Source organism: Mixophyes fleayi, chromosome 8, assembly GCF_038048845.1.
Source record: "Mixophyes fleayi isolate aMixFle1 chromosome 8, aMixFle1.hap1, whole genome shotgun sequence".
Classification (NCBI taxonomy): Eukaryota; Metazoa; Chordata; class Amphibia; order Anura; family Limnodynastidae; genus Mixophyes; species Mixophyes fleayi.
Genome location: NC_134409.1, coordinates 45830874 through 45847688, shown reverse-complemented (window position 1 = coordinate 45847688; position 16815 = coordinate 45830874). Strand labels below are relative to the sequence as shown.

General features: G+C 40.0%; 1 protein-coding gene across 1 annotated transcript in view; it reads left to right on the top strand.

Moving 5' to 3' along the window:
* The window catches only part of LOC142099241 (flavin-containing monooxygenase 5-like), a 35187-nt gene extending 33193 nt beyond the window's left edge, over window positions 1-1994 (top strand). The window contains exons 8-9 of the mRNA XM_075182493.1: window positions 48-120; window positions 355-1994. Coding sequence (XP_075038594.1) covers window positions 48-120; window positions 355-700 — 419 coding nt within the window. The 3' untranslated portion in view covers window positions 701-1994. The remainder of the gene's footprint in view (window positions 1-47; window positions 121-354) is intronic.
* Window positions 1995-16815: the final 14821 nt, after the last annotated feature.

Below are 16815 nucleotides of genomic sequence, written 5' to 3'. Positions count from 1 at the left end.
TCATGGAAATGTTTTATTTTTTAAACATGTTTGCGTTTTGTTTCCAGGTCTAAAGCAAGTGCCACCCATGAATGAAATGATTGCTGAAATAAACAAGAAAAAGCAAGACCTGCAGAAAAGGTTGGCTTCCTTGAATATAAATAGCAGATTTCTTATTTAATATAACCGCTTAGGTAGCTGTAAGAGGTATCGGTTTCTTGCAATTACTAGACTTTCATTGGTCAAAGCAAGTGCGGCTTACTGAAGTATTAATTTTAGACTTTGTTGACAGTTTGAAGTGACTAAGTACAACTTGTTCTCTTACGTATACCTGACAATAAAGCTCATAATGATCTCCAATACACCTTTCTCCAGGTATGTGAAAAGTGAGCGTCATACCATACAAGTGGATTATGTGTTATACATGGATGAAATTGCAGAGGAGATAGGCTGTAAGCCTAATATGATGCGCTTATTGCTGTCAGATCCTAAGCTAGCCTGGGAGATGTTCTTTGGCCCATGCACACCATACCAGTACCGCTTGTGTGGACCAGGACAATGGAAGGATTCCAGGAAAGCCATATTAACTCAGCATGACCGTATCGTCAAGCCCACAAAAACACGTGTCCTAAATAATGACTCTGCTCACAGTGTATTTCCTTTTGCTTTTAAGCTCTTAGGCATACTGATTGTATTTGCCGCCATATATATCTCAATGTAACATTGTCAAAGGTGAAACTTTTATAACAGTGTAAGCATATAACATAGTTGTCTTAATTTGGGCATTTATTGCCCATTATTACAATCTTCAACATTTTTGTATACATGAGCAGCCCACAGTAAACGCATTTTATAATAATGCAAAGCGCACAAATGTGCTGTGACCTATAGCAACAAGTCTGTTATCTTTCATTGTGTTTGTGCTCATGGTGGTTTAATGTTTATTCAAAAAAATTGCATATAGCTTCATAAGTATCATTATTATAATGTATATGCTAATGACCGTACATGTTTTCTGCTACCAATGAGATAGTTCTATTGTAATTAGTCAATTTTCTACAAGAGTTTTTTTTTTAAATGTGGAATTTGGGTCTCGGCTAGCGTTGCAAGCAAATCCATCTAAATGGCGCAAGATGGACCCAGATCAAGGGGACAAGCTGCATGGGAAGAGAAGAGGGAGACAGGTCATAGTAACATTCAGGTTAGCAACGGACAGAGTCAACGCTATAACCGCCAGGTGCGTGTGGGGTGATATATCTGGTGAGAGCAAATTCCTTGATGGTATGATATGTAGCACACAACTACTGTGCAGCTTATTTTAACACAACATTTTAGAATTGAGCCCTTACACAAGACACAGGGGTTTCTCAGATAGAGAAACCCCCATGTTAATGCTAGATCTGCTCACGTTTTAAATTTTTTTATGTACCTCTGCCCCCTGCAGCGTATCATAATTTTAACAAGGTGTAAAATTGCGCCATCTTGCTGGATTTAAGCTTAACTCTAAATAAGGGCCTTTATGTGCTGTTTACATGTAGTAGTTAACCTGCAAGGTATAAGGACAATTATGGAACATTGGACAGGACACCATTTCTTTCCAGCTTCATAAAAACTTGCCTGATAACCTGAATATTTTTGAGACCTCACATTAAAGTAGTCACATTTGGTGCATACCTGTAAAATTCATATCATATAAAACGAATACTTTCTCTTGAGGTTACATACTTATGCAGTTAATATTATCTTCCCCAGGTGTGCAAAAATAATAACTGCATTGTAGTTCTGTAGTCTCTCAGGTACCAAATGATGGATTCACATAGATTAGTAAAGTGGTCGCAATTTACAATAATGGAAATAATGCTTATACAATTTTATTATTTTACTCATTTTTTTTTTCTAACTACACATGTTGGTTAGATGCTTTGTTCAAATGTTATGGTAATGCCAATCAAGTCTACTTCTGTTTATCTGAAAGTGTAGATGCTCTTCACCTTAATAAAGCATATATATTGTTACTGAGTTTTATCATTTATTATATTATTTCCGCTAACCTCATAAGACAGACATAATGGAAAATGTTGTGCAGAGAAGTCTTGCTCAAATCTAAATTTGGAACGGAAACAGAAATGTCTTAAATGGACCCGACTCTCCAAGTCCTTTATAATAATAGGTAAATTCCTCATAGTTATGCAATGCATTCCAGCAACCATAACATCAAGCTACAGGACATCTAAACCTATAATAGCTAAAATAGTTTTAGAGGATTCCGACAGTATCAAAAAATATGTAACTATTACTAATACTCCTGATATCTCCAAAATCACTATCTGGGAAGCCCATAAATGTGTCATGCAATGTAAATGCATTCAATTGGGAACTTTTATGAAAAAAGAAACACAAATACATACCCTCTTATGCAAAACAAAAGATCTAGAAACTGTCCACAAATCCTCTGTATCCAAATCCCTTTTTTATGCCACACTCGCCTCTACTGATTCAGTAAATACTTTATTGAACTATAAAATTAAACAGATGTGCCGCAATCCCTTTTATCAATGGGGGAACAAACTTGGCAAAAAAATGCTTGCCCAATGCCTATGAAGCCAAAGATTTATCTCATTTACCCAATCCATCAAAGATGATAATGGCCACACACACAAACAAAATAGCCACTTCTCTTTTATTACTCCAAATTGTACAACATTCCTGGCTCTTCATCAAACATTATGAGAGGGGTGAGATCGATAACTATTTATGCTCAAGTAAGTTTCCAAAATTGTCAGAAGCAAATAGACTCTCTAGAACAGTCGTTTACTACTCAAGAATTGGAACAAGCTATCTCTTCTTCCCGTTGAGGTAAAAGCCCAGGTTCCAATGGCTTTATGATAACTTATTTTAAGTCCTTCAAAACCCAACTTGTCCCATTACTTCTTCAAGCATTTATGCCAAATCTAATTTCTCTAAACAATCCGTAGAAGCCCACATTACAATTATATCGAAGGAAATGAAATTTCCATCCCCAGTTATCAACCTATTTGTAGATATCACACTATGTGAAAATGCTTGCAAACAGATTGAAATCCTTCCTCCCTGAAATTATAGACGATGATCAAGTAGGTTTTGTGGCTGACCAAAAAGCCTGCGACAACACCACAAAAATAATTAATCTAATGCATGCATAATGTTATGGCTAGCAGTTATTGTCATAATCTTGCAGAACTAGTAATCCAGCCTATAGCAGCCGCCTTTCCAGTAGAGCTTGTTGCGCTCACAGGTACTCAGATGCCCCCAGGTCTTAAACTCTAGCTTAGTGTAAACTTATGAACAATACTGCAGCAAGGGAAATCGAAGGGGTAGATTTGATGTTAGCAGAAGCAAGCTGAGTTCAGGGATCCGTAGCAGGTAGAATGGTCAGGGTCAGGCAAAAGGTCAGGGCTGGCAGTGAGCAGGAAAATCCAAGAAACAAATCCAAAGGTCAGAGCTATCAAAAAACAAGCAGAGTCCAATTAACAAGATGGGTGTCCCAACAAGAGGGCAACAGAGAGTACACAGGTCACAGTAACAAGCTGGTTAGCAGCTGCCTGAGTCAATGCTATAACCGGCAGGGAGGCTAAGCCCTCCCTGCTTTATATACATTGGGGAACCAATCCCCAGCAGGGGGAAATCAGCCTCAGAGGCTTTTTAATTTATTGGGTTTGTTGCGCACACGCCTAGCTGCCCCTTATGCCAGGACTCAGTGTTTTTAGATACATAGTCTCCTGGTTGTTATCTTGATGATGTAAACAAACTAGGTGTGGTAAATCGCACTTCCTCTTAAATATATAGTGCAGTCGTCTAGGGAAATAATGTATAAGAGGAGGGTCCCTTTCCTTTAAAAACTGATAGAAATTTGATTCCCAGGCACAATGTGAAATTTGTAATAGAAAAGGACATAAATTAATATTGCATATGCAAACATAAAATAACCATGTACGTATGATCCGGACCACAAATAGACCAATTCTAGTAACGATCAATACAAATATAATGCAAAGAAGGTTCAAAATTCAATCCACACAAACTTTGTGGGTTGTACTCAGTAAGTTAAGATAATAGTCAGCATATGTCCTCAAAAGAGGCATTCATAATAGTGTAGTCCAATTTGATAAGTAAAATGATGTACTTTTAGAGACCTGCATAGGATGATGGTGGTATATGTATAAACCTACAAATTATAATACAATAGCAGAATAGGTCTCACAAATATATATGCATCATAAATAAAGTTAAATTAACTGTTTAATTGATGATGGCCAGGACGAAAAGGAAATTATGTATCTGCCATCATGGAGACAGCTGGAACACGGCCCGCATGAAGATAGTGAGTTACGGCAGCTTAGGGCACCACCGTGGCTCATAACATACATCTTTCTTTACAGGATGATACCCCTACCATTCTACTATCTACAGATGCAGAAAAAACATTTGATAGGGTGTATTGGGAGTTCATATCTGATCTTCTGAGACACATATGTTTGGATCCCCTGACATTACATATAATTTTAGCACTCTATAAATCTCCTTCGGCTTATATAAAGATTAACTGATCTCTAGCCAAACCTTTCAATATCTTAAACGGCACCAGACAGGGTTGCCTGTTATCACCATTGATCTTCATCCTCTTCATGGAAACCCTTGCAAGAGCAATTAGAGCCAATCCTGACATTTCTGGAATTGAAGTAGGTAATAAGGAATGTAAATTAGTGCTTTTTGATGATTTATTAGCATTGATCTCCTGTCCTGTGACCTTGCTCCCTTGCTTGATGTCCAAATGAGCCTTACCCGTCTCCCGATAGTTGGGTACTTTAAGAATAGATTCCCATTTATCTGGCATCAATCTCATCTTAAATATCTTTGAATTCAATTGACCAAAGATCTTTCTCAACCCTTTCATTTCAATTTCTCGACTATCATTTCATCCTTAAAGAATGATTTGGAAAAAATGGAATTTTAAAAGACTATCATTGATTGGTAGAGTTAACATTATTAAAATGAACACACTTCCTAAAATCCTCTATAAAATTCAAACTCTTACGATCCATATTCCCTCAAAATAGTTCCAAGATGTTCAAGGCTTAAAAAGATGTTTTATTTGGGGTAACAAACATCCCCGCATTCAACATGAAATTTTATTCAGACACAAACACTTAGGAGGACTTCAACTTCCACACACATCTAGTTATTATAACGCGATTATGCTAAATAGGATCTTGGAATGGACTAGGTCCAAACATAACAAACAATGGGTCTCTCTTGAGGAAGAATTCCCACACCTCCCAAATGAGATTGTACCTTTGTTGCCGAGCCTATCCTCAATTCCTTGCCCAACTATTTCACCCACACTGAATTGTTGGAAGCGATTACGAACTTTACCACATATCTCTTCTAAAATTTCACCACTTACCTCCTTCTTAGCAAATCAGGATTCCTTCCAGGTACTCACCTTCCATCTTTTCAAAATTAGTATCAAGCTGGAGTCTTCAGGTTGGGACAGCAGATGGATACGAAAGGCGTCCGTCCATTTACTAATATCTAATATAAATGGGGTTTACCAAAAGTTGATTCCTACAAATTGGCCATTTTATTTTACAATCAGCTAAACCCGTGATGGCGAACCTATGACACGCGTGTCACTCGTGACACACGGAGACAGTTTGACTGACACGCCTAGTGGTGCGGTAAAACCTCCAGTTTCAGAGGCTACCCTTTGATTAGCTGCGCTCTGCTCCAATCCCTGGTTGTTGCGTTGAGGCGTGGTGTCACCGCTGGCATGAGAGTTCTGCAGAGAACCAGTTTAAACCGCCATAAACAGCGGTTTTGTTGTTTGTCATTGCCTTAGGAAGGGCCCTACAGCAGCAAAGGAGCCACAGCCCTGAAACATGAGATGTACAGCAGCGCATCAAGACCGGACCAGGGAGACCAGCGAGGTTCACAGCCCTGCACTATCACCCCAGTTAGTCATAAACAGCGCACAAGGACAGCACTGCAACAACCAGACACTGTACTCCCGATACGCAGCATTGCAAGTGGCTTTCCTGTAAGTGCAATTGTCTTACATAATAATAAGATCTGCATTAACGTACTTCACTATTGTTGCCTTTTTCTGTCTTCATCCTCTGCTCCTGCTCGCAAGTTCCAACCTGATACACTCTCTCTCACTCTTTTTCATTTTGGCATATGTACCCTGAATAGATACATGCATATCAAAATAAAGTGTACTACCATTGTATAAGACTGTTACTATACAACACCACCTGATACTTCTATTCCCACCCTTGTCTCACATCACCATATAATACCACTTTCATACTGCCGCCCCGGCAATATCCCGGGTTGTTAACCCGGGATATTGCCGGGGCACAGGGCAGTATAGATAACAATATTCCCGGGTCGGGCGGGTTCATACTGCACCTGCCCGACCCGGGTTTTAGAAAAAAAAAGTGTTAAAAAAGATTTTAATTAAAAAAAAATACATAGGAAATGTTTACTTAACTTATTTTCAGCCAGCGGTGTCTCCGGTGCATTGCCGGCTGTCAGGGGGGCCTCTGGGTACTAAAATGACGTCATTTCTAGTCCATTAGAAATGAAGTAATTTTAGTACCCAGAGGTCCCCCTGACAGCTGGCAACGCACCGGAGACACCGCTGGCTGAAAATAAGTTAAGTAAACATTTGTTATGTATTTTTTATTAATTAAAATCTTTTTTTTTACCTCACAATTTTTTTTTTTTACAGTATGAATGGTGAGACCCGGGAAATACACGGGTTGCACCATTCATACTGCAGGCTAGCGGGGTCCAACACGGGAATTACCCCTCGCAAAATCCCGGGTCTAAGTCCCGGGATTTTAGACCCGGGATTTTGTGGTTGGACTATTCATACTGCACCAAGACCCGGGTTTTTCAGCGTGCCTCTGCAAAAACCCGGGTTTTTGGTGCAGTATGAATGGGGTATGACTTACCTCCAGAGCACCTCTTGCAGTTCCTGCTTCAAGGGAGTGTTCTCACTATCCTCACAGAGCACCATACAACCCGCCCAATTTCTAAAACACAAACCAAAGAACAAAACCCTTATTTTGGCCATCATCTTGACTTTTATCTTTCTCCTGGCAGGGTTCTTCTTCTTTGGAGACTGTGTTTCCCTGTCCTGCCATCTGGAGCCTCTTCTACTGTTCCAAGCCCTGCCTAGTTCCTGCTCCACGGTCTTGCTGAGCTCTGCCAAAAGTGCTGCAGGTACGCGCCTGCATACTGCTAGTTACAGAAGGGAGTATGTAGTGTAGTGCTTTAAATTATTTTGTACAGGAGTCTGTCCAACAACACCATTACAGGGGTAATTAAAGCGGTCAATAGGTTTTTAATTACCTCTGTAACAGTGTTGTTGGACTGACTCCTGGTACAAAATAATATAAGTTAATTTATGAATTAACCTTTTATAGAAAATGCCCTGAATTTTATTTATGTATTGTTGCAGCCCTGAGATGGAGAATCCAAAACATAAAAAAGCAAGATTGAATGATAAAGAGAGTGGTAGTAGCAGTAGCAGATCCTTTCAAGACATATGGACAGAGATGTATGGCATTATAGACAGAAAAAACAGATCATTATGCATACTATGTAATGAGACAGTAGTAAGCAGAACGTGAAACATAAATAGACATTTTGAAACTAATCATCGCCAGCTTTTGGAAAAAAGTCTGGATGAAAGGAAGGAACACATTTCTAAGCAGTTACACCTCTATAAGAGCCAATCAAATTCCCTCCTTAAATTTGTAAGAGGCTCTACAAATTTACCATCTGCAAGTTTATGCATTGCTCACTCCATAGCTCAGCATGGAAAAGCCCTCAGTGAAGGAGAATTTCTTAAAGTAACTCTTCTAAGGTGTGCACCAGTTTTATTTCACGATATGCAAAATAAAAATGCTATTATTAAGCGAATTTCTGAGTTACCAATCAGTAGAAATGTCATCAAAGACAGAATAATGAGATTAAACACAAATATACAGCATCAATTAAAAGGAGACTTAGATAATTGTAAATATTTTTCAATTTCTCTTGATGAAACTACTGATGTTACATCAAATGCTCGGTTGGCCATTATTGCTAGATATTCAGATGGTCTCACAATGAGAGAAGAGTTGATAAAGTTAGAATCAGTGCCAATAAGTACATCAGGGAAGGAAATATGTAAGGTCGTTATACAAACATTCCGTGACCTAAGCATTGATATGTGTAAAGTTGTGTCAGTGACGACAGATGGGGCACCCAATATGGTGGGAAAAAGTGTAGGATTTGTGAAGTTGTTTATGGAAGCTATTGAACGTCCACTTGGGCCTTTTCATTGTAGGAAAAGGCCCAAGTGGACGTTCATCAGGAGGTGTTGTGTGCCAAGGCAGGATTCGCAAAATTAAATGATTTAATGTCAGTTGTAACAAAAATAGTGAATTTCATAGGTGCTCGACCCCTTCACAAGAGAGAATTTTCTGCACTTTTACAGGAAGTTGATTCAACCTACAGTGGACTGCTGATGCTCAATAATGTGAGGTGGCTAAGCCGAGGAAAAGTACTTGAGCGATTTGTGGAGTGCTTTTCAGAAATTAAGGTTTTTCTTGAGAATAAGAAACTTGTAAACTTTCCTCAGCTCAATGATCATAAGTGGGTCAACTCATTGATGTTTTTCACAGATATCTCTGTTTATATGAATGAGCTAAACTTACAATTACAAGGTTTTGGCAAAAGTATTGATGTTCTGTTTAGATACATAAAAGCCTTTCAAAGTAAACTTAAAGGGCCTGAGTCATCAAGGAGAGCAAAGCATAAAAAAGGAGTAACATTTGCACCTGGGCAAAACCATGTTGCATTGGAGGGGAGGTAAATTTAAAATGTGGGGACAGATTTATAGTTGGGGTAGGACCAGGGCCTGATTAAGGGAATGGAGGCCCCTGGGCTAAGGGGGCCTCCATTCCCCCGTGAGGGCCCCCCCCGTGATCCGAGCAACCCGCCCCCCCCACGGCACTTACCTCCTTCTCCGGCGCGCTGTACGCTCTTTACAGAGGAGATCTCGTGAGTGTGAGACTCACGAGATCTCCTCAGTAAGGAGACTACAGCGCGCCGGAGAAGGATCGCAGTGAAAGTGCTCAGCAGTATTGATCGGTCGGGGGCGGGAGCACTTTCAAGGGCTCCCTGGATGCCATAGGCCCCTGGGCTATAGCCCAGTTAGCCCTTTGGTTTATCCGGCTCTGGGTAGGACATGTCCTGGATCAGCATTAAATTTCGGTGTTATAACAAGCTAGCAAATATTTGTGTGCTAGATAAAAAAACAGCCAGTATTTAACTTATGTGCAAAATAATAAACTAATTTGCACCCCTTGTATTGTAACATGGTTTGTCCCAGAGAACATTTACTCCTTTTTTGCCTTAATGACTCAGGCCCAAAATCTTTAAGCGAGATATAGAAAGTAAAACTTATAAGTATTTTCCTCTAGTAAAAAAGTATTTTGAGAACAACAGCACAACTATAAAAAATGAAATAGAGCCCATGCACATGAAGTACCAGCATATTGTGAACTCGTTACTTGACCAGTTCGGTGAAAGATTTAATCAATTTAGAAGCCTGGAACAGACCATTAAAATAATTAAGTATCTGGATTTAGTAGTCTACAGTACTTTAGAATTAAATAGTTTCGAATGGATGCAAATTGATGATTTGGAGATGCAACTTGCTGAATTTCAAGACAGCATCTGGATTCAAGTGTTTGTCGATTTGAGGTCCAGACTTGAGAATCTGGAAAGAAATTGTTTGGAGAATGAAGAAGACTGCTACTACGAACAGGAAATTTGGAGTGCTTGGAACAGATTACCAGACACTTTTAGCACCCTGAAAAATCTAGGAATGACTTTACTCACAATTTTTCCCTCAACATACTTTTGTGAGACCTTATTCTCAGCATTAAATAATATTAAAACAAATAAAAAAAACAGACTGACAGATGAAGTTAGCAGCGCTTGCTTGGCCCTGAAGTCCACAAAATACAACCTGCAATTGGAGATTTATCAAATGCAATTCAGCAACAGAAAAGTCACCAAGGTAAATCATTATTTGTTTTTGCTTTTTGAACTAATAAAATATTAAAAATATAAGTCTTTCTTTATTAGGGCTGCAAATATCACCAAATTAAGGATATTGCTTGAAATGACACGCGACCCAAGGAGGGCTACACTTTTTTCCGATTTTCGACACACCAAGCTGAAAAGGTTAGCCATCACTGCTCTATAACATCCCTCACCCTCAATACAGTACCGGCTCCTGAAAGATCTCTGCAGAGCATACTTCCCCCCCACTACCATCTCCTAACAGATCCTTGAAGAACATCCCCCACCTAACATAGTATTAGCTCCCAAAACATCCCTGCAGAACATTCCTCCTACGAACACAGTGCCTGCTCCTGACAGTGCCGTAACTAGACATTTTAGTGCCCTGGACCAGACAGGGCACCAGAACCCCCCATTTAAGTGGAAGTGACAATCGTCGAGTGGGCGTGGTCAACCTACTGTGGGGGTGTGACTAGCGCTTTACAAGTTCTAGACCTCACTGAAACCCCCTCCCTCCCCATTCTTCACGGCCTGGCTTTGTAAGGATCTTTATGTAATAAGCCTCCATAGAATCAAAGTACTTTAAATGCAGCTATCACATGCTAGCTGTACAAAAAATGAATTGGTTATTGAAATAAAACTCACTGAAACAAATTGAAACATAATTGTAACGGTACCATCTGTATCACACGTCCCCTTCATCACACTGTGCCCCCTATCAGTTTCTCCTTTATTACACCGTGCCATGGAGCCATCTTTATCACATTGTGCCCCCTTATCACCATCACACTAAATGAATATATATATATATATATATATATATACACACACACATGTGCACACACACACACACACACACACATACAATATAAAGAGCCTCCTAGTGTACGCCATACCATACAGAGAGTATTCCTGTGACCTCCATACTAATCAGAAAGCATTCCTATGACCGCCATACAATACAGAGAGCATTCCTATGACCGCCATACAATAAAGAGAGCATTCCTATGACCGCCATACAATACAGAGAGCATTCTTGTGACTACAATACAAATACCATCCCCCTCTCCATAACAGCAGCTTACATCCCATCCCTTCATAATAGCAGCTCACATGCCCCCCTCTCCCTCCATAAGAGCAGCTCACATGCCCCCCTCTCCCTCCATAAGAGCAGCTCACATGCCCCCCTCCTCTCCTTCCACAATAGCAGCATACATCCCCCCCTCTCCTCCCTCCCTCCATAATAGCAGCTTACATCCTCCCCTCCCAACATAATAGCAACACACATTCCCCTTCCCCTGTTTTGAAGCTTACCTTTTTTTGTCTTTCATCCTGTCCAGCCGTCGCTGCCTGGCTCCTCTCTACTTCTCTGCTCCTCTGCTGCCTAGCAATGTCATGACATCAGACGCTGAGTGGCAGAGAGCAGAGTTCAGAAGGGGGTGGAGCCGGGTGCCGGACGCCATTTTGGATGTGCCGGGCGGCCGGCAGTCTGTTTCTGAGGTCTGTTATTTTTTTTATTTTTTTCAAGTCTCCTCACAGAGGCAGGTGCGGGCGGCCACTGCGCCCCCTTGGGACTGCGCCCTGGGCGACGGCAGCGCCCGCACCTACCTGGTTACGGCTCTGGCTCCTGACAGATCTCTGCAGTGCTTTGCACACTATTGTTAGGTGTATGCAGATCTTCCTTCATGAGAAGAACAGTGTTAGTTGGGACATACCTACAAACTGTCCCTGCAGTCGGGACAAAGTCAGCATCAGGACAGTTGGCAGACTGTACTACTCTCTCTTACCTGTCCTTGGCCTCCATCCTCCAACCAGCACAACATTAAATCAGCAGCACCCATGCTTAATAAAAAGGTCTTCTTTCTGCCAGCCAGCCCCGATATTAAATTAATAGTATGCACATTCTATAACTAAACCTATCCCCCCAAACCACCCAGACATGAAATAATTAGTATTCACATTTATTAAATAGCCCTCCTTGTCCCCAAACTCAGCCCACATTTAATTCATAGCCCCCAAATCACCCCAGGATTAAACTCATAGTACCTTTACCTAAAATGAATAGGCAGTACTATGATGCCACTATTGTATTATATAGCCCCACCATAAAAATATAGCCTCCACCCATAAATTAATAGTTCACACCTATCATTAAATGATTAACCCCTACCCCACCATTAAATTAATACCCCTTGCCCCCATGCCCACTACATAAAGAGCCCTCCCTCCCCACACTTACCTCCTTTGATCCGATGCTGCAGAGGGTATGCATGTCTTGTGGTGCATACCCCACATGTGAAATTTTGTCCACAGGGGAGAGAGTGCATGCTTGAATTGTCATGCAGACCACCATAGCTCTATGGGTAGGAAGGGAACTGTCTGTGTTACCCTTTACTGCCTAACTTGTAAGAAGAAGTAGGGGATCCCTCCTCCTTTCTATACAAAATGTGTCAGACTGCCACCTAAAGGTGCAAACTCAGGTGTGCTATAGTGTGAGGTTAGTAATTATTTGTTAGTAGTGTTTGTGGCTACGCCTAAATATATGTTGCTTTTATCAGATGTTGATTGACACAGTGTGTGTGGAACAAAGGTCAGTATTCAATATAAAGTTAAAGGCAGTATTGTGCCAAAGGTTAAGTGGATGACTAAACAGTAATCTGTATTGCTGTATTGCAATTTGCAATTATGCCCATAAAGTCTCAGACTGGAACACTTGTAAGGTATGTTTTCCAGTGTTCAAGCTTTTGCAAAAGATAACGTTTGGTGGCTGATAAAAGCAAACATAAAGTCAGTGTGTAAAGTACTTCCAACTGTTCGGGAAAAAGTTCCTATATACAGTATGTACCAGCAAGTCCCTCTTATCTATTTTGGAACTGTTAAGTCTCTCATTGAAGGTAATGTCAAGCAGTGTAATAAACTTGTGTGTCGAACTTAAGTGAACTTACTTGTGGGTTTAATTAGTTCTCAGTATGTTGCCTTAAGCGGCCTAATGCCAGGTCTATCTTCAGAACATTCCTCCTCCAACACAGTACTGACTCCTGGCAGATCCCTACAGAGCATCCCTCTCTGTCAGCACTCGATGAGGTCCAGCGATGGAGACACTCTGTGCCAAATGAAAACTCAGCGATCCAATAAAGGAAAGTGCGTGTGCTGAGTCTCCCTCTTTAGCTGGGTAAGGGCAACTGGGGAGGTTTATGCAATTATAATGGTGCTGGACCGATATGCTAGTGAGGCTCTAATCTGGTACCACTAGTAGGTGAAAGTCTCTTACAATATCCCCAGTGCTGCCTCTACTTTCTTATAATCTGTCTCCCTATAAAGGGTATATAAATTAAATATTACAGCATCCATACTGGGGCCATACATAACACCGACGCATAGCAGAAACTGGAGATACTATTTTCAACTTTAAACTTATCCAAATTTGTTATTTTTTTATTCTTTTGTTATGTAATTTGATACGCAGCACCAACAGGCGGTTCCCCATTTATATGCCAAATTTCAATATCTCTAATACTTTTTGAGATGTAGCCTTTGAAAAATTAAATTTTTATGTCTTAATTTAAGAGCATGGTTCATCCAATAAATTTTTAAAGGGGTGTTTCATTCTTTTTCTGACATTAGTGTTCCTTTTTAATGTTTTTCTCAGTTTTCCTGGGAAACCAGAATACAAGAGTCATATTCTCATTGCATGTGGGGTTACTGCAGGCCAAGAAACAGGCTGGGTTCTCTTTCCTGGACTCAGTTTTAAAGTTACCTAGATAAATAATATCCAGCCACAGATAACGTTCTGATAAGCTCAGCTGGTGAATGCTGTTTGTTGTAGACTTTAGACAGTAGAGATAGAGAAAACTCTTTCTTGGTATAAACAGGTCAACCAATCTGCTTCACACCAGACAGAAAATACAACATAACAGGTAAGACACTTAATACTCCGTGCGTTCCCCTTGAGCTATATTAACCATATTTTTCCTTTTAGATACCATTTTATTTTGAAATGTTAACACATTCTAAATTTCTAAAATTTCTAGAGTTCTGCAGTACACTGCCACACATTAAATTCTCCTTAACTAATATGAATCAATATAAATTGCAGAGCATTTTGTACTTATGTGGTTATTTTGTCCTGTTAGCATATGGCCAACCTGTCAATAAGGAAAACATTTCTGGTTGCATTCATTAACATGCACACACACACACACACCTCAGCAAGTTAACAATATAAACATGTTAATAGATAACAGATAAAACACAATATATAACAATAGTATATATTATGAAAGAGGCTATCCATTCAAAAGCATTTTAAAATATGTGACCGCTGTTTATTTATAGGACGTACATAATGTACACATCTCATCAAGCTACCTTAGGGAGCAAGACTGTCAAAGCAAATAGCTTTGAAATAAAAATAAATAAATAAATGTAAATAACCCTGCTAACCTTGTTACAGTGTTGAACACTAGCAGAAATAATCTTTAGTTGTAACTTTGGTAAATTCCTATTGAATTGCTTCAATAAACCAGTTCAAGGAAATGGTCTTGAACCAGTTTTTTTTAATCAATGCAACATTCACTACAATTTTTTAAACTTTTGTGAACTTTAAAGATTTAACCATGGGTAAACCTGTTTGAGTCTGTTTAAGCAGTTTCCAGTCTTATCCTGTTCCAATAGGGTTAAAGGATCAGGATAAAGAATACATGATCGGGAATGGAAATAGACAAGAATAAAAGTATAATACTCTATGTGCATGCATCGGACCATGCTGCTTTATGTAGACAGGCAATACAACAAATGTGCATAGTGACCAGGTGCCGTGCTTGTGTGCTGCAGTAGAATGGCACAACCAGGAGTTCTGGCAAACAGCACCTTTGCCTGGGCGAGGCAATGCCATTGTTAAGTTGCAATTATAGACCTTAAAGGATCAGAGTGAAGTTGAGCACAGTTATACCCACGGAAAATTATGTCTCAAGGAGGATATCCCAATTGGAAGGGCACCACATTAGTCCTGGGTATTGTTTTCAGACCAGTGAAGCTGAGCTATCAACTGCTGATGCTGGACAATCACATCCACAACGGCCGACACATCCAAAACTGCCGACAGATGCAGTGCCAGTTACTATAGAAAACATGATGTATGATGCACTTTTAGTCTGGTCATCACCTGTTATGCACTCTGCAATCAAGTGCTGTTCAGTGGACAGTGGGATCAGTGGTACTCAAGCTTCCTGCACATATCTTCCCAGGGTTCACCCTGTCCAATTCTTTAGTTAAGAGGAAGAGGTGGCACATTTGAGGGATGCAAGAGCTGAGCCGTGGAGGTTCCCTTACTTGAGGTTACCTTTTCTTTTCCTTGGGTGAAGATCCATTATCTGATGCAACGACACCCTGAATATGTAGGCATTGCTGCCATTTTTTACTTATGTCATTACTGTATTATTTTTTATTTCTCTGATGTTAAGAATCCATGTCTACGTTTAGTCAATGTTTAGTCAATGCCATCATATCCACTGTGTTGTTAATATATAAAAGCATTTAGCAGAAAGTGCTGTTATACTATAACACCTACTTTAGATGCATATTGCTATCCACTGATGCAAATAAATAGGTTTAGTATGTATTATAAAATGTTGAATTTGGTTAATGTTTTACTATCATCATCATCACCATTTATTTATATACCATCATCCACTGTTTTGAACACTTTGTAAAGATAGAAATGGTGTGTCAGAGGTTGTTTGCTTATTGGCATGTACACCAACATTAAAAGATTATTTAACTTTTTATGTCACTTGATGTATATCGATTATCCCTCATTCACTGTTTTAATGCCCCACTCCCACACACACAGAGGGCTGGCCTCTGACATGCAGGAGCGGCAGCTGGCAGCTTCTTACCTGTGAAGCTATCAGCTGCTGTTCCTCAATGTCAGTGATACGCTTGGAGTGTGATGCTGGCCTATGATGTCACAGACCAATGACACACCCCCAATCTGAGAAACATGAGATGCCCCCCCCCCCACCCCCACCTCTTACCTGCTATGGTAAAAACCAGTGGAGGGTGCGGTGCCTGCTCAGCCTCGAGGGGTGGGGCACCACCTAGGATGTTCAAACAGGTTTTGCCAGTTTTTAACCCAGTGCCTTATGACAAAAATGTGATAACACTGGTTGGTCAATAAAATGATAGGTGTAAACATTAGGTTTTTCTTCTTAGGTTTGCAGTATATATTTAAAAGGGGAATTATGCTTAAGTTATTCAAGCATTTCTATACTACCCTTAGGTTGGTGGTTATGACAGAAATAACATTGATTTATTTTGGATGAAAAGTGAATTTTGCATGCAGGGTAATACTGCATTTGGGTGAAAACATGATGTTGTGCACAGTGCCTGTGTGTTATCAGCCTTCACAAGATGTTGAAACATTTCTTTAGGCATTTCAGACTTTAAAATGCTCCACTATTTCCAAGTATTTCAGCCCTTTTGTTGCCATGGGTCTATGCCAAATATGTACCCCAGGAGGCCACATCATTTTTTTTATTTTTTTTTGCACTGGCTGATATTACATTTTCTTCTGGGAAAAAAAACCGCTTTCTTTTGGCACCATAGTTGAGAAAACATCTGTTAAATTTGTGAGCATTTGAAGGGGAAAACATAACATTTCTATTCGAATTACACTTTGTTTCTTCCATTAACTACTTGCACAAAATTGAA